This window comes from Mastigoproctus giganteus, chromosome 10 (assembly GCF_048544385.1).
Source record: "Mastigoproctus giganteus isolate SK-2022 chromosome 10, ASM4854438v1, whole genome shotgun sequence".
Classification (NCBI taxonomy): Eukaryota; Metazoa; Arthropoda; class Arachnida; order Uropygi; family Thelyphonidae; genus Mastigoproctus; species Mastigoproctus giganteus.
In genome coordinates this window covers 186,480,195-186,495,946 of record NC_143584.1, presented here as the reverse complement: position 1 = coordinate 186,495,946, position 15,752 = coordinate 186,480,195, and the positions used below count along the sequence as shown (strand labels likewise).

Genomic DNA, 15,752 nt, shown 5'->3' with positions numbered 1-15,752 from the left:
TAACTCAAGTGCTATTTTATGGCTGCTATGAAAACAGTGATGTAAAATCCTCTTGACACTGGATAGCTGTCCCAGAGTATAAACAGAAATTTTTTTATTTATGAAAATGTTGATTGATTTTCTGTTTAATTTATTTACAGCATAGTAAGCCGACTGGGCTAGCCAGGTGGGTAAAGTGCCTGTCTGGTAACCCAAAGGTCGCGGGTTCGGATCCCGCCTCGGGCTTGTATCAGAGTAAAATGCAAAAACTTTGGGAGGTGCATTATGGCCAGGGAAGCCGATGCGCCAACAACTAACAAAAAAAAAAAAAAAAAAAAAAAATTACAGCATAGTAAGGTGTTTGGTGTTGTTTCTGAAATCCTTTTGCATTTCTTGATAAATTGGCCACTATTTTCAGAGAATTCAGTTTGCATTGGTAAGAGTGCAAATGGTTTCAGCCCTCTGGTCCCTTAGACTTAATTATTGTATGCATGTGCCACTTACGTACATGTATACAATAATAAACACATTTCTTTGGTAAAGGAATGCTGAGATAAATGCATTTTGATGGTCTAAATAATAATATAAATAAGTAACGTACAACAAAAAATACATACAGTAGAACTTCGATTATCTGCCAGGGTATGGGACCAAGACCATGATGGATAATTGAATAGACAGATAATAGAATATGTACATTAAAAATATTATACAATAGATCGGGTCATCTAACTTGTTTATTTTATTACATAATACATAACCTAATGAAATTTAATTAAACTTAAATTATTATTTATCTTTTACGGGGTCATCAAAAAATCATATTACAGATATCTACATACAATACCTATTTTTAATATTTTGACTTACATTGGTGTAATAATGTCATAAAAAATTTAAAAGAAAACAATATTACATACATACCACTTTGTTCTAATGTCATTAAAGAAATTTAAAAGAAAACAATATTACGTACACACAACTTTGTTCTAATATCGTTAAAGAATTTAAAAGAAAACAATATTACCTAATTAAATTTTCTTTTCTAAAAAATTCAGTCAATTTCTTTTGTTTCATTACCCCTCCATCCTTTTGGGAGGCAATGTTCGAATTTCACACAAAAGTATCACTTGCGTAGCATTTGCTTCTTCTTGTACCTCGAACCACTCAATGCACTTTGACAACATAGTTTCAGCTTCACAGTGGCTAATTATGTTTGTTGTTCCATTAGCAGCAGCTTTTTCAGTTTCAGAATCATCTGAAATTGTCATCACTCTTTGCCAGTGGTGAGTTATAGGTGGGCTCACGACAGCCCATTGTTAATTTTTTTGAAAATTTGCGAGCCCATTTATTTTACAAATGAAATTCTGAATTTAATTATTGAGTATCCAGAGCTATGGTAGGGCGAGCAAGGTCCCATCCTCAGCATTTTAATGGCACAAATGACCAGTTATGTATTTTAAAATTTCTTCATTTTTGAGTTAATTACAGTCGGACTTCTGTTTAATGAACTTCTTCATAGTGAATTTTTTTGAATTCCCATTGGTTTCTACAGAAACGTTTAAAATAATTTCTGTAGAATGATGGATTACGAGAGACAACTTTGTACGCATTGTTCTCACCTCTGGCCTTTAGGCAATTAGAAAGCGCGAATTAAGGTGAAAGGGATTACCGTTCCACAACGTTACTTGTGCCTGTCAAATCTATGGAGCCACATTCCGAGAAGTTGCACTAGTTAATATGCTTTCCATATCCAGTCAGAGGATTAAGAATATTCCTAACACGGATAATAGCCTCTGGTCAACCTGTGTTCTGGTTTCCCCTTTATTCTGATAAGAAGTCATGCTTTTCGGAGAAGTGAGTGAACCATGCATTTCAGTAAATTTCTCCTGTCTATATTTACATGGTCACAGTAGCTGAATATCCGAGTGATTCCGATATTTTGCATAGTGTTCAAAGAACTAGTGACGGTAGTGACGTCGAGGGGAGGAATGAGGCAACTTTGAGGTAAACTTTCTGAAGATGAAATGTTGGCAGATTTGGAAACCGTGTCGAGGCTTTTACTGTGAAGAAAATGTTCCAAAATATAATGCCATACAGGCAATAAATAAAAAAAAAAAAAAAAAACAACTGTATGCATTATATCACCAATCTCCAAAAAACCAGCATGAATTAAGGATTATTGCTAAAGTACTTGATGTGGAAACTACTATATAAAGATCGGTTGTGTGTTTGGGCCACGATGGGCAGCTTGTAGCTTGTGGATGGCAATATGAGAAAAAAAAAAAAGGAAATATTTATTTTGTAATGCTAAAATAATGACAGTATACAATTATTTCACAAACCACATTACTGACAGTAATCACAGTTTAATTATATCAAAATTACAAATTAAAATTTGCAAAAAATCATACAAATTATAATCAAATGTTTAAGTATTATAATAATCTTAATAATAATACTTTAAGGCTAAACTCCATTATTTGGGTAACACTTGTCTCTGTGCAGTGTGTGTTGTTGTAGAATGGATTGATTGTATGGTCAAATTTTGTGATTCGGTGAAGGTGATAATTGTGAAGATGTTTTCTTTCTGATTGATTTGTGTCATCAAGGGGGGGGGGGGGTCTTAGCTGAGGTTAGGGGTGTTTTCCCCCTATCCAGCTGTTTTAAAATCAGTAAACGAGTTCGTGATTAAAAAATATTGTCAAGTCGGGGAAAAAACCCTACAATGTAGGAGGACAGTGAGCGAGGAAAGCAGTGAGTGGCACTTGTCAATCACTGATCTGGAGTTTTACCTACTTATATAATCTTATTATAATAATAACAAGAAAATGGAGCATTTTTATTGGAGATATATTTTCCAGGATTCATTTGGGCCATGATGGGCAGCTTGTAGCTTGCGGATGGCAATTGAGGGTTGGAGGGATTATTCCGCTTTGTGCAAATATTTTGAATCAGAAAGTTAAATATTCTGGATTATTAAACTGACTTTTCAATCTGGAATTCTTAATGATTTAGTACTAATGATCGACATTCTGCAGGAGCTTTCTTACCTTTTAGAAGCTTCACAAAGTCGCAGCATCACTATAGTAAAAGCAGATAAATTAATTATTCTGTCAATGCTATCACTAATTTGAAAAATTCTGAAGGAAATTATGAAGCTAAAATTGAGAGTATGTTGAAGTTGAAAGAATCTGAATCGAAAGTAAGAACACATTTAAAAAATTACCTCGTGACACGTTATTAAGGATAAGTTATTAATGTAACAGAGTCATTTTAAATTAAATAAAGAAAATAATGATACTATTGACAATGAGGAATTGAAAGAAATTTTAAACATATACTACCTGGAATCGTGGAATATGAAAGAACTTTCATCTCTGTGGCAAGATGGTGAAAAACGAATAAGAAATTTAAGTTTTCTGATAAAATATGAAATAAAAATCAATGATTTTAGAGATTTTGTCAAAGACAGTTTATCTTTGAAATCGAGTGCAATTCCCTCTTCAATTAAGAAAGCCAGAAATATCTTTGAAACCACTGCGATTAGCAGTGCTGAAGCTGAGCGAGCTTTCAGCGTAATGAATAATATTGTGACAATTGAACATGCTTTTCCAAAACTCTATCAAATCTAATTTATTTTCTGCTGAAACAAGTTTTTGAATGAACATTTTGCGATAATGACGTTTCATACTCTCAATCACACTCTGGTCCATCGGTTGCATGAGAGAGGTTGTGTTTGCTGGCAGAAAGTGGCATGATATTTTGCCATCATTGGTTTTTAAATCACATATATGGAATGAGTAGGTGCATTGTCCATCAGTAGCATTGCATATTGTGGTAAACCTTTTGATGCCAAATGTGATCTTACACATGGTACAAATATTTTATGAAACCAATCATGAAATATATCTTGGCTTATCCACGCATTGTTTTGTGAGAAATATTTAACTGGAAAAGAATTTAAATTAATATTTTTAAATGATTTAGGCCTTTTTGGTTTTCCTATAACAACCAAAGGCAATTTATGACTATTGCTGGCATTATAGTGATGTGATCTTTTATCCCGGTGCCATATGTTCAGTCATTGAGGTTTGGTTTGGTTTTTTTTTTTTAGGAGCATTAGCAACTAAGGCCATATTGCTCCAGGATATGCGGCGGTCATTCCTTAACCTTTCCGCATCCTCCGTATTTGGTGGTGACGGGCTCGAACCCCGGTCTAATCAAGAAGCGTGTGCTACGCACTGCTGCTCCTTCCCACCTGGCTACGGAGGCGCCTTAGTCATTGAGGCCAGTGTCTTTTGAGGTAGTGCCTTCCAATTAAGGCCAGTCTCACTGCAGTTGTATATTTGGTCTTTAACCAAACTTCGATCAGCTGTTTCCTTCTGTAGATTTTCACGATAAGCAGAAATTGCTACACTATCTGCGCTTAGCTTCTCACCTTCCAACCATCCGATGCTAGCATGGAATGAAGGATCTCCGCCTAGTTTTTGATTGATTTCAATGTCTTTTTCAATTATTATAGGTCCCGACAATGGAATTCCTTGGCTACATTTTTGAACAAACCATTGAAACGTTGCAGTATCCAATTGTTCATTTTTAGCAAGCTTCATTGTTTTACAACTTTTAACATTACCATCAGTTGTTTCCATTTTCGACATGTGGTTTTCAATTTTGTCTGCATCACGCTTTATATCATTTACTTGTTTTCTTCCTATTCCATAACTGATGCTATACTTGTAGCACTTTCACATTTTCTTAGATGATTGATTATTTCAATTTTTTTGTAGTAATCCCAACATTACTCGTTTACGTTTCTCTGTTATTTCAATGGGTTTACTAAATAAAAATTATTAAAATGTGAAAGAAGAGGTTAAAATACAGCCAGTATCACAATGCATTATGGCATAGTGGGGTTAAGTGACGGTTAACAGAGACTGACAGTAAATAGGGTGATGGATAATCGAAGTTCTATTGTATTACCAAAAGGTATCCTTTCTCTTCAGGGCCATCGGTGAAATCCTATGGTAGTATATGGGTTTGACACATTGTTGCAGTTTGCATATATTTAGTAGTAAGCTAGGAAAAAATATAAACATGCTAGTTTAAATATTAAACTGGCATATTTAGAATTTTTTTTTTTTAAAGCTCTTTCCTAACATGCCAAAATATATTTTTGCAAATTTCAAAAAATATAATTGGGTTTTTGAATTATATTTATAGATATTCCTCCTCCACCTCCAGGGATGGAGGAACTGCTCAAATCGGAGATGGAACTTGAGAGAGAACAGCGTCAACATCTTGAAAGAAGATATACCATTTCTTTACCATTTCCAGAACTTAATTACCCAGATGCACCTAACTTTGGAGAAGTTTTGTATCCCAACAAAAATGCAGATTCTGAAACAAGTTAGTGACTTTTAAATTTATCTGTTTTCAAATAAAGGCCATCTTGTAAAGGTCTTACTTTTCCTAACCCCACTCATAATCAGTAGATATTTCCTTTATGCAATCTTAAAAGAATCATTTTCTTTGTGGTTTATTTCCATCTAAATATAATTTCAATTAATCATGCAATTTACTCCATGATGAAATGTTTTTTATTAACTAGCAAAAAATTGCAAAATTTTTGCTACTTTCTTGATCACATATGAGCAAGGAAGCAACAAAGGAGGAATGTGATTAATGAACTGGCAAAAATTTAGAAACATCATGCTAGCTAATAAACTTTTTAAAACTTTTCATCATGGAGTAAACTGTGTATTAATTGAATTTAATTTTTATACAGTTGGCTTTTTGCACTAACAGAGTCCATTTTTAAATGCTCATTAAATGTATTTATGAGTATTTCTAATATAACTTGTAATAAAATATTTTCCAATAATATCATATTGCAAGTCTCATTTAAATAGTATTGTGTAGGATGATTTTCACAGAGATTTTTCTGATTAACAATACTATAAGAACTCTAACAATAAAAATGTGATATAATAGCAGTAGTTTGTTTTTTTTTTAATTAATAACACTAATGGTCATGTATTGTATTTTTTAGAGGCTTATAATGAATCTTTCTAAATAAATAGATTTTTAAAATTTTTATCCTGGTTAGTAATACTATAAATGCTGTTAAAATATTTATAGTTTTTAAATTTTGTAATTGAAAATATTTCAAATGAAACATTAAAAAACTTTATAACATACATGGCTGCTTTGGGTAATAACACCTAACTCTAGTAGCTAATATTGCAGCTGTAAAGGAATAATTTTCCGAGAAATGGAAGAAAGGTACTGCATTGATTTTATTTTTAGAAATTTCTATCGAATGAAATGAGTAACCATCTAAAAGTAAACAAGTTTTGACCTTTGGTTTTTAAATAACATAAATGATTGCATTATTTAAGCTTTATGGCTCTTGCTGGATTGAAATTATTTGCCTCTCTCCAAGCCGTAATATCAAAGAACAACTGATTTCTTATAGAAAGCATGAGATGACATCAGTGACAGTATAAGAATACTCCTAAAGACATAATTGAATTACACAGTTATATTACTTTTGTTTGATTGTTTTGGCACATTAGCTGGACATCACGAAATCCTTTAATGTGGACCTAGTAATGTCCTACCAATGTGCCAAAACAATCCTACAGTAATTATCCTCTATTTAATGCAGCAAAATTGATTTTTTTCCAAGTGAATGAGAACAGGAAATCTACTTTGTTCAGTTATATCTCTGAAGGCATTGGATCCAGTTATACTTTATAGTTTTGACTGCATATAATTTTTCAGATCTCTTTACAGGCTTTGGAAGAGGGCAGTAAAATACTTGATTGGCCTCTTTTTATATGTTTAGTATTTGATTAGTCAATTACATGTGAGCATTGGCTACAGGCTAGAAGCCATAAATCATCATGAAAGTGCCATTAGGCCTAACAGATGTCTTATGTAAAGGTAGCTTTGCCGTCTTTTAGTCTTTTCTGCATTAAGTTGTAAATAAATTTTATTGCTGCTAAACACTTCTTAGCAGTGTGGTCGATAGATACTGAAAGTTTTAGAATGATTAGCTACTGTTTTTGAATGAGAAATAATGTTATATTGATAGAGTTTCATAAGAGGTTTCATGTTCTTAATGACAGATTAAGCAGCCTGAGTATCTGCTTGTAAATATATTTAATAATGTTATCTTCAAACAATAATGGCAAAATGTTTTTTAATTGTATAGTACTCTATAGTTTTTGTTTTGTTTTATTTTATTTTATTAGATAAGGATGCCAAGGAATCAGCTAAGGAGATGAATGTAAATGAGATTGGATTACAGAAATATGATTATGAAGACAAGGATTATTTGTCTGATAAGGTAAGGTCTTTATTTAGTTAGAGTGAGAGAATACACAAATATCATATAAAGCCAAACGAGAGTTTGAGGAAAAGCATTATTTAGATGGAATTATTTTGAAAGTAAATTTTAGCTGCTTAAAAAGAAAAATCAATTTATAGATTTATAATGTTTATCTCTTAAACAGAAAGCAAATATCCTTTTTAATCTGATTATTAGCATTAGAATTAGCAGTGGGCAAATGATGCAAGAAAGCAAGCTTATACAGCATCAGCAAAAAAAAAAAAGCCCTGCCTGTGACATCTCCCATTTCACTTATTCATTCCCTCCAATAGTTTGTTTAGTTCTTCCTTGAATTTAAACTATCAACTTTCACAACGAAAGTTTGTTCCAGCAAACTTTCACAACGAAAGTTTGCTGGAACAAAGGAAAACTTCTGGCTCAAGGAAAACATCTACACATCTATTCTGCAATCAATGTTCCTCAATTTGAATTTGTGCCCCCCTCTCATGCTCTCATGTGTGTGTTCTGAGCAGGAGGAAGAATCCCATCAGTATTGAGCTTGCTCAATCTACTCAAAGCCTTAAACACCTCAATCAGGGCGCCTCACAGGTGCCTTGTCCCCAGACATTGCAATTTTCAGAACTGAAGCCTTTCTTGGTAAAAGCACCCCTTTTTTCCACTTGCCAATCTCATTGCATTTCTCTGTACTCATTCTAGCAGCTCCACATCCTTCCTAAAATGGGACCTCCAGACCTGTATGCAGTACTCAAGATATGGCCTGACTGTTGCCTGATACAATCACTTTCTTATCCCTTCTAGCAAAATTCCTGTATGTCATTGACAAAACCCCTTGAGCTGTCCTGGCTGCCTGTCTGCATTGCTCAGAGAACTTCATACCTGACTGCACAATTACGCCCAGGTCTTTCATTTTCCACTACCTTAAGTGTAGTACCACACAGTTGGTACTACACTCAAGTACCACTCAGTTAGTACTACACACTCTGGGGTTACTGCTTCCCATATGCAGTACTCTGCATTTATCAATGATAAATTTCAATTGCCATTTCTCAGCCCATCTGTGTTACTGTTCTAGATCCTGTTGCATTACCACTCTCTGCCATTACTGTCATTAACCATCCTGCCAACCTTTGTATCATTTGCAAACTTGGACATTATGCTTGATATGGCTTCATCGATATCATTGATAAATATAGAAAATGACAATGGGCCCAACACTGAAACCTGGAGGACTCCACTAATAACATTAGTCCACAAAGAGCATTTTGCGTTATTAAAACCAAAAATCACATCATCATCACCATGAAGAGCAGTGTCTATTGATTACCACTCTCTGTCTTCTCCCGCTCAACCATCCCTTTATCTATAGCAACAACTTGCCCTTAATGCCATACTGCTCCAATTTGTACAGTAGTCTTTTATGTGCAACAGTATTAAAGGTTTTCCTGAAATTTAAGTATATGATATCAAAATTATTTTTTGCATTCAGTTCCTTTGTGACTATGATGGTCAAAGAAGATTTGCCCTTAACAAACTCATGCTGTGTCTGAAGTATTATTTTGGTGTTGTCGAGATCAGTGCTTCTCAAACTATCTGTGGTGAAGGACCAGTTTCTTTTATTTCCAATCCGTTGCGGACTGGTACTTTTGTAAAATACAAATCTCATGGACCCACAATGGATGAATTGCTGGACCGGTAATGTCCACAACCAATTTCCAATTCGTCGTGGACTGGTAACAAACAGTTCACGGTCTGGCACTGGTCCATGGACCACACTCTGAGTAGCACTGGTCTAGATGATCTTGTATTACTCCTTTTACCAGTGATGCCATTATTTTCCCTGGAACAGAAGTTAAACTAACGGTCTTTAATTACTTGTGTCACCCTTTGATGCTCCTTTGTGAATTGGGGATACATTCACATATCTCCAGCCTGTGGGGACCTCCCCTAAATCCATGGATGCTCTCATAATTATGGCTAAGGGTTTACTGCCTCCCTTAATATAATTGCATAGATCCCATCCACCTCAGGTGCCTATCTTATGTTTAACTTCAAAAATTTTTCTTCCACTTTCCTTTTAGTTATTACAAAATCATTTAGCTCCCTGTTGGAGTTTGATAAACTTCTGGCCTCACCTTCCCTAAAGAATTCCTCATGTGTGAATATAAATGCAAAATACTCATTCAGTTTGTCAGCAACCTGAGCAGGATCATCAACAGTCAAACCATCGATATCAAGTGAACCCATTTGATTCATCCCCTTCCTTCCTTCTAGTGTTTACATAAGTAAAGAAGCATTTTCTTTGAATCTTTTGCCAAAGATGTCTCATAATCTGCCTTCATATGCCTGACCTCCTTTGTGACTAGATTACAGACCAATTTATATCTACCATAGGCTTCTATGTTGCCTGATAATTTTTATGCTTCTCATGCAATTTTCTTTTCTGCAATGAGTTTCATCTGTTCATCTGACATCCATATAGGCCTATACCCTAAAGAGTGAGTATTTCTTGGTATGAAAAGTCTAGTAGCTTCTATGATTAATTCCTTGAACACTGGTCTAGATGAATTCCTTGAATACTGAATTCCTATGATTAATTCCATTTAGAATTTGCTGATGATACATCATTAGTTGGTCCCACTATATAGAATTTAAAAACTGTCTGAGACCACTGTAGTCACCTTTATGAAAGCAAAAACCCCTCCTTTTACCCTTGATGGTAGTTATATCTTTAAGTAAATCTGAAATCAATACACTGTGATCACTGCCACCTAGTGGTTCTTTTATCTGCAGATTCTTAATGCATGAATAATCACTGCTGATAATTAGATCAAGAGTATCACTTCCTCTTGCTGATGAAGTATATTATCTTACTGAAGGAGTATAAGTGCATTAAATATCTAATAAAGTTTTTTCCTTTTATATTTATTTTCAGGAAATTCACTCTTCAGAGGGAATGAGGCCTAATTTTGGAGAATTTGGAAATGATTGGGATTATAATGTTTCTGATCTCCAAGAAATTGACCTGGGAGGTAAAATGAATAATTATTATAAAATTTATACACTCTGTGATGCTTTCTGATTTTTCTGTTTTTTATATAGGCATGGTGTAATTCTTACTTATATAAAAAAATAACACAGATGCAGAGGAATTTATACATAACTGTTAACACATTTTCTGTGTTATTTTGTATTGAATATATAAAGAATTTAATTTTTGCTATTATTACTAGTAAATTAATACTTTATAAATAAATCATTTTGTGTTCAGTATGTTTATTTTGCAGAGTTATCTTTCAGTTCACAGTTGGTGCAAATATATTTAGTATTCATAGATAAGTATCATCAATGTTAGCAGCTTAATAAGCAAAGAAGTGAAATTAACATAAGAACTGTATGATATGATATTAGTATATCAGGTATAACAGAAATGAAGAGGATGGATACAGGGAGCTGCAGCTAAACAACAAATTTATTGTGGAAATAAGACTCAGTGTAAGGAATACATAGAAACAGTTTGAAAAAAAGTTTACTTGGATGTGGATAACATTCAGCAGAGTTTTAAATTTATTTGTGCATGCAGCCTACAAAAAAGGTGAAATACAAAAATATGTTAGAAAACACAGTAAAAAACTAATGACAAAGAAGGAATGGTAATAATAGTTGGAGATTTAAAATACAGAGGTAGAAAATGATAATTACATCAACAGAGATATTTTAAGAAAATTTGGAGAGGAAAGTAAATCTAATAACAATAATAATAAAAAGCTACTAAATTTTGTATAATCCTTGCACCCTTAAATACTTTTATTTCAGCATAAAGGCAGCCACAGGGTTACATGAAGGGAGCATAATAAAAATAAGTTAGGTAATGCCTGCACTCTTAAACACTATTTCAGCATAAAAGCAGCCACAGGTTTACATGGAGGGAGCATAATATAATGTAATGCATTCAGTTCATTACATTTCAAGCATGTTTGATTTTTATTTCTTAAATTGAATTCTATTCTTTTCCTGTGATTAACAGGAGTGAAAAGTAAATAAATTACCTTGTTATCAATTAATTATTAATTAGCTAACTAATAATATATAATATTCACTCAACTTTTTGTAATACTTTACTAATTCCTCCAGGATTTTTAATAGAAATTGAAATACAACACATATTTCATGGATCTTCTATGATTTAATAAAATAAACAAATTGGCATCACATTCCTCAGATTGTAATGTATTATGCAGTCAACATTTTTGTAATGTAATTTTAATTATTTGCTCCTAGATTTTAATAACAATTTGAATATAACCCAAATTTCATGTTTCTGCTGTGATTAATATAATAATTCATGATTTATATATTTCGTAAACTGATAACAAAAAACCAAGCTCTTTAATATGTGCACACTGCTTAAACCATGAATATTTCTTTTCTGTACATCCACTACATTGCCCATTCATACCCTCCTATCCAATCAGTACATGGCAACAAACATAATATCCAATATTTCTGCTACAATGTACAGTATATGGATAGCCTATATGATACATATATTAAAAAAAAAAAATAATTGCCAGATTTCTATTTGTAGTCTGATTTTAATGGAATATGAGATGGTTTGATAAATCTTTCTAAAGGAATCAAATATAAAATTTTATGAAAATCCATCCATTGGAGTTAAGTTGTTATATGAGAATAGAGAGATATGGTTAAGATAATAGATGCTTTGTGCATATATGCAAATTTCTCTAACAGAAATCATCTGTATTTAGAAAATCATGGTGGTCTATAATGTCCTAAAAAAATTTGCAAATAAAACTAAATTCTTAGTGGAATATAAAGAAAATGTTAAAATAATAATTAAAATGTTGGGAAGATTTTGTGAAGGATATGTCAAACAAGTATCATGAAGGTAGAAAAATGGAAAACACGTCTGAACAGTAAGAAAAACTGCAACTTTGCTAATCAAAAATTATTAGAAAATTATTAGGATACTTTAGAAAAGAATATTTTAGTATTTTTTAATAAAAATACTAACTAAAATTATTATTTTAGTATAAATATTTTTACTAAAAATATTAATATTATTATTAAATAAAAAATATTATTTTTATAAAAGAATATTTTTGAGGTAGAAAAGATCATGGAAACATCAGATATGGAAAGGCAGTAGATGTAATTACATTTAAAATGGTGAAAGCTATAGAGAAAACAGTGTAATTGTGTTTACACCACATTATAAAGAAGTTACTTTCCAAAAGAAAAATACCAGAAGGATAAAGCCAGGCATTAACTGAAGAGTTATAATAATAACAAACTAACATATGTAAGCTGAATATGACAATTACATTGAAATTTCACTCTTACTGACCAGGTAAAATGTATTCAAATATCTTAGAGAAAAAGGTTAGAAGTATTGTTGAATATAAAGAACAGAGAATGCTGAGATCAAATATTTGCACTAAGATAACTTGTTTTTTTTTTTTTTTTTTTGTTTTTTTTTAGGAGCATTAGCAACTAAGGCCATATTGCTCCGGTGCGGTGGTCATTCCCTGACCTTTCCGCATCCTCCGTATTTGGTGGTGACGGGCTCGAACCCCGGTCTAATCAAGAAACGTGTGATACGCACTGCTGCTCCTTCCCACCTGGCTACGGAGGCGCCAAGATAACTTGTAGAAAATTCATAGGAACATAACAGAAACCTGTAATTAAGATTCATCAATCTTGAAAAAAAAAATGTATAACAGAGTACATAGAAATCTTCTGTTTCAAATTTTACAAAAAATGACATGAATGATTATTTTTTAAGAGGAATAAAAATTTTGCATAAAAAATAGCAAATCTGCAGCAATGATTGAGGAAGGCATTGGAAAATATGGTTTAAGGTTAAACTCAAAGTGAGGCAGTGCTGCATCTCATAGCCATTTCTTTTTATAATTTTCATAGACCATTTAATAAAAGAATAAAAGATACTGACCAAGGCTAGCATGGGAGATGTAAAAATTGAATCAATATTGTATGTTTATGATGGTGTGCTGTTAAACAGTAGGTTGCAAGATCTTCAAGAATATCAGAATAATTTAAATAAAGGTTTTAAACAATTTCACTAATTTTTTTCAAAACTGATTTTCATGCCATGCAATGGCATGATGCAAAACAAAAATTATAATTGTAAGAGGCAAGGAAAATCTGGGATGTACACTAAATAAGAAAACATTGGAATAAGTTAGTAATTTTGTATATTATTAGAACTGTCTTTAATAAAGATGAAACTAGATGACTAGATATGAAAATAAATAACAGAATAAGTAAAGGTGAAAGTGTAGGAAGCCAGTTAAACAAATCCATATGGACCAAAAAATAAATTAGCCAAAGTTAGCTGTGTTTAACACAATTTTTAAACCTGTTTTAATGTGTTGAGCTGAGCTGGTTAAGAAATAAAGAACTTCATCAAAAATTATCTTCAGAAATTAGAGTTTTAAGAAAAATAAATTATGATTAATAAAACAGAGCTGTGCTCAATGAGTTCTATGTTGTATATTAATTTATAGAAAATTAAGAGAAATTTACCTCAATATTTTGCGTAGAACACTTCAGTGCGACACTCTCCTGAATTTAACTGAACATAAAACTACCTCTAACAAAATCTCTCACCCAAAGACCTACCAATGACTCAATGAATCCAGAATCATTAGTTAAGGTTCCCCAACCCAACCCCAAAACACATCAAACCACCAACATGCAACCATGAGTTAAAGAAGACATTATGTTCAATAATAAAATCAAACGAAGAATTATTAAGACATGATAATTAAAATAATTTGAAATAATTTAAAATGATGTAATTTAATATATACCGAAGTGTTCTACTCAAAATATTGAGGTAAATTTATCTTAATTTTCTATAAAATAAAGAAAAAATAAATGAAACTAACAGATGGAAGCAGTGGCAAGATGATATTAGAAATGAGGAAATTACACTAGCAAACTTAAATTAGTATGTGCATGCTGAAAGGATGGTAGAATAAGAGCAGTTAAACTGATACAAAGGGTACTAGGAAAGTTTTGCAATACAGCTTTGTTTATTTAATTTTTTCAAAGTAATTTCCTCTACATTCAATACACCTCTCCATCCTCCGAAACCAATCTTTAAACCAGTTCTGCCAAGTTTCACTAGGGAGTAAAGCACACACTTGGGACAACGAGTGTGCTTTACTAGGGAGTAAAGCACACTCGTTGTCCCAAGCCCGTAGAAGGTCCTCATCACTGGAAAACCACCTCCTTTTTAGCTTCATTTTCACATGCGGGAACAGTGCAAAGTCGCAGGGAGCAAGGGCTGGCCTGTAGGGAGGGTGCTCGAGAAGTTTCAGTCCTGTCGTGGTCAAATATTCGGTGCAGGCTTTGGGGCGGTGAGCTTTAGCATTATCGTGATGGAGGTACCAGGTGTCCATTCTTGACTTTGGCCGCAGGTTCTTCATAGATCCAATGACTTTAGGCAGGCATTGTTCAGTATACCACTTAGCTGTGACTGTCTTCTGCGTGTCCAAAACGACACGTTCCACAATTCCACTCGATTTAAAAAATACAGCTATCATTTTCTTCTTTACAGATCGGGATTTTCTGACAATTACGGGTGTGTCGTCATCATCAAAGACCCAAACTTTGTTTTGAGCCTTGGTCGGCAGATCGTAATAGTACAGCCAAGTCTCGTCACCTGTCACGATGTTGTTCACATACCGAGATTGTCCCTTATCAAACTTTTTTAACATCTCCCGGCACCAAGTCACACGTCGTGTCATCTGCTCTTCAGTCAGTTGATGCGGCACCCAGAGAGAACAAAGTTTCTTCACGTGCAAATGATCTTGCAGAATCGAACGAATTGCTGGTGCATTTAGGCCCAAAGTATCCTCTATCTGTTGGTAGGTCACTCGCCTGTTTTCGTCAAGCATTTTCCTCACAGCAGTAACGTTTTCCTTCGTAACTGACGTTCGTGGCCTTCCCGGCCTCTCAGAATCCTCCAGAGTGAAATTTCCCCTTTGGAATTCTCTATACCACCTGAATATCGTTGTACGATGTGGACAATCATCATCTAGTGCAAGAGTCATTTCTTCTAAGCACTGGTCTATGGTTAAACCACGCACGAAATTATACTGCAAAACTGTCCTTATCTCATTTCGTGACCACGATGCCATCGCAAGCACTTTACACTCTCACTACTAATGAATAACTGAGCCCATCGACTTGGCGTGGCGGCTACTATGCACGTATGAACATGTCTCAACATGCAGCAACAAGCAGCTTCCTGTGATTCATTGTTGCGTCATATTGCAAAACTTTCCTAGTACCCTTTGTATTTGAAGCAAAAATGAATAGTGATAATTGAGGAGTGAACGAAGAAGGTGGATTGATGAAGGCAAACAAG

At 33.5% G+C, this 15,752-nt stretch overlaps 1 protein-coding gene across 5 annotated transcripts in view; it reads left to right on the top strand.

The window, feature by feature from the left end:
• LOC150079642 (uncharacterized) overlaps positions 1-15,752 on the top strand; it is a 167,910-nt gene that overhangs the window by 133,323 nt on the left and 18,835 nt on the right. For all 5 annotated transcript variants that reach the window (XM_090382201.1, XM_090382200.1, XM_090382199.1 and 2 more), the window contains 3 exons: positions 5,203-5,388; positions 7,239-7,333; positions 10,269-10,365. In XM_090382201.1, the coding sequence (XP_090238327.1) occupies positions 5,203-5,388; positions 7,239-7,333; positions 10,269-10,365 (378 nt within the window). The remainder of the gene's footprint in view (positions 1-5,202; positions 5,389-7,238; positions 7,334-10,268; positions 10,366-15,752) is intronic.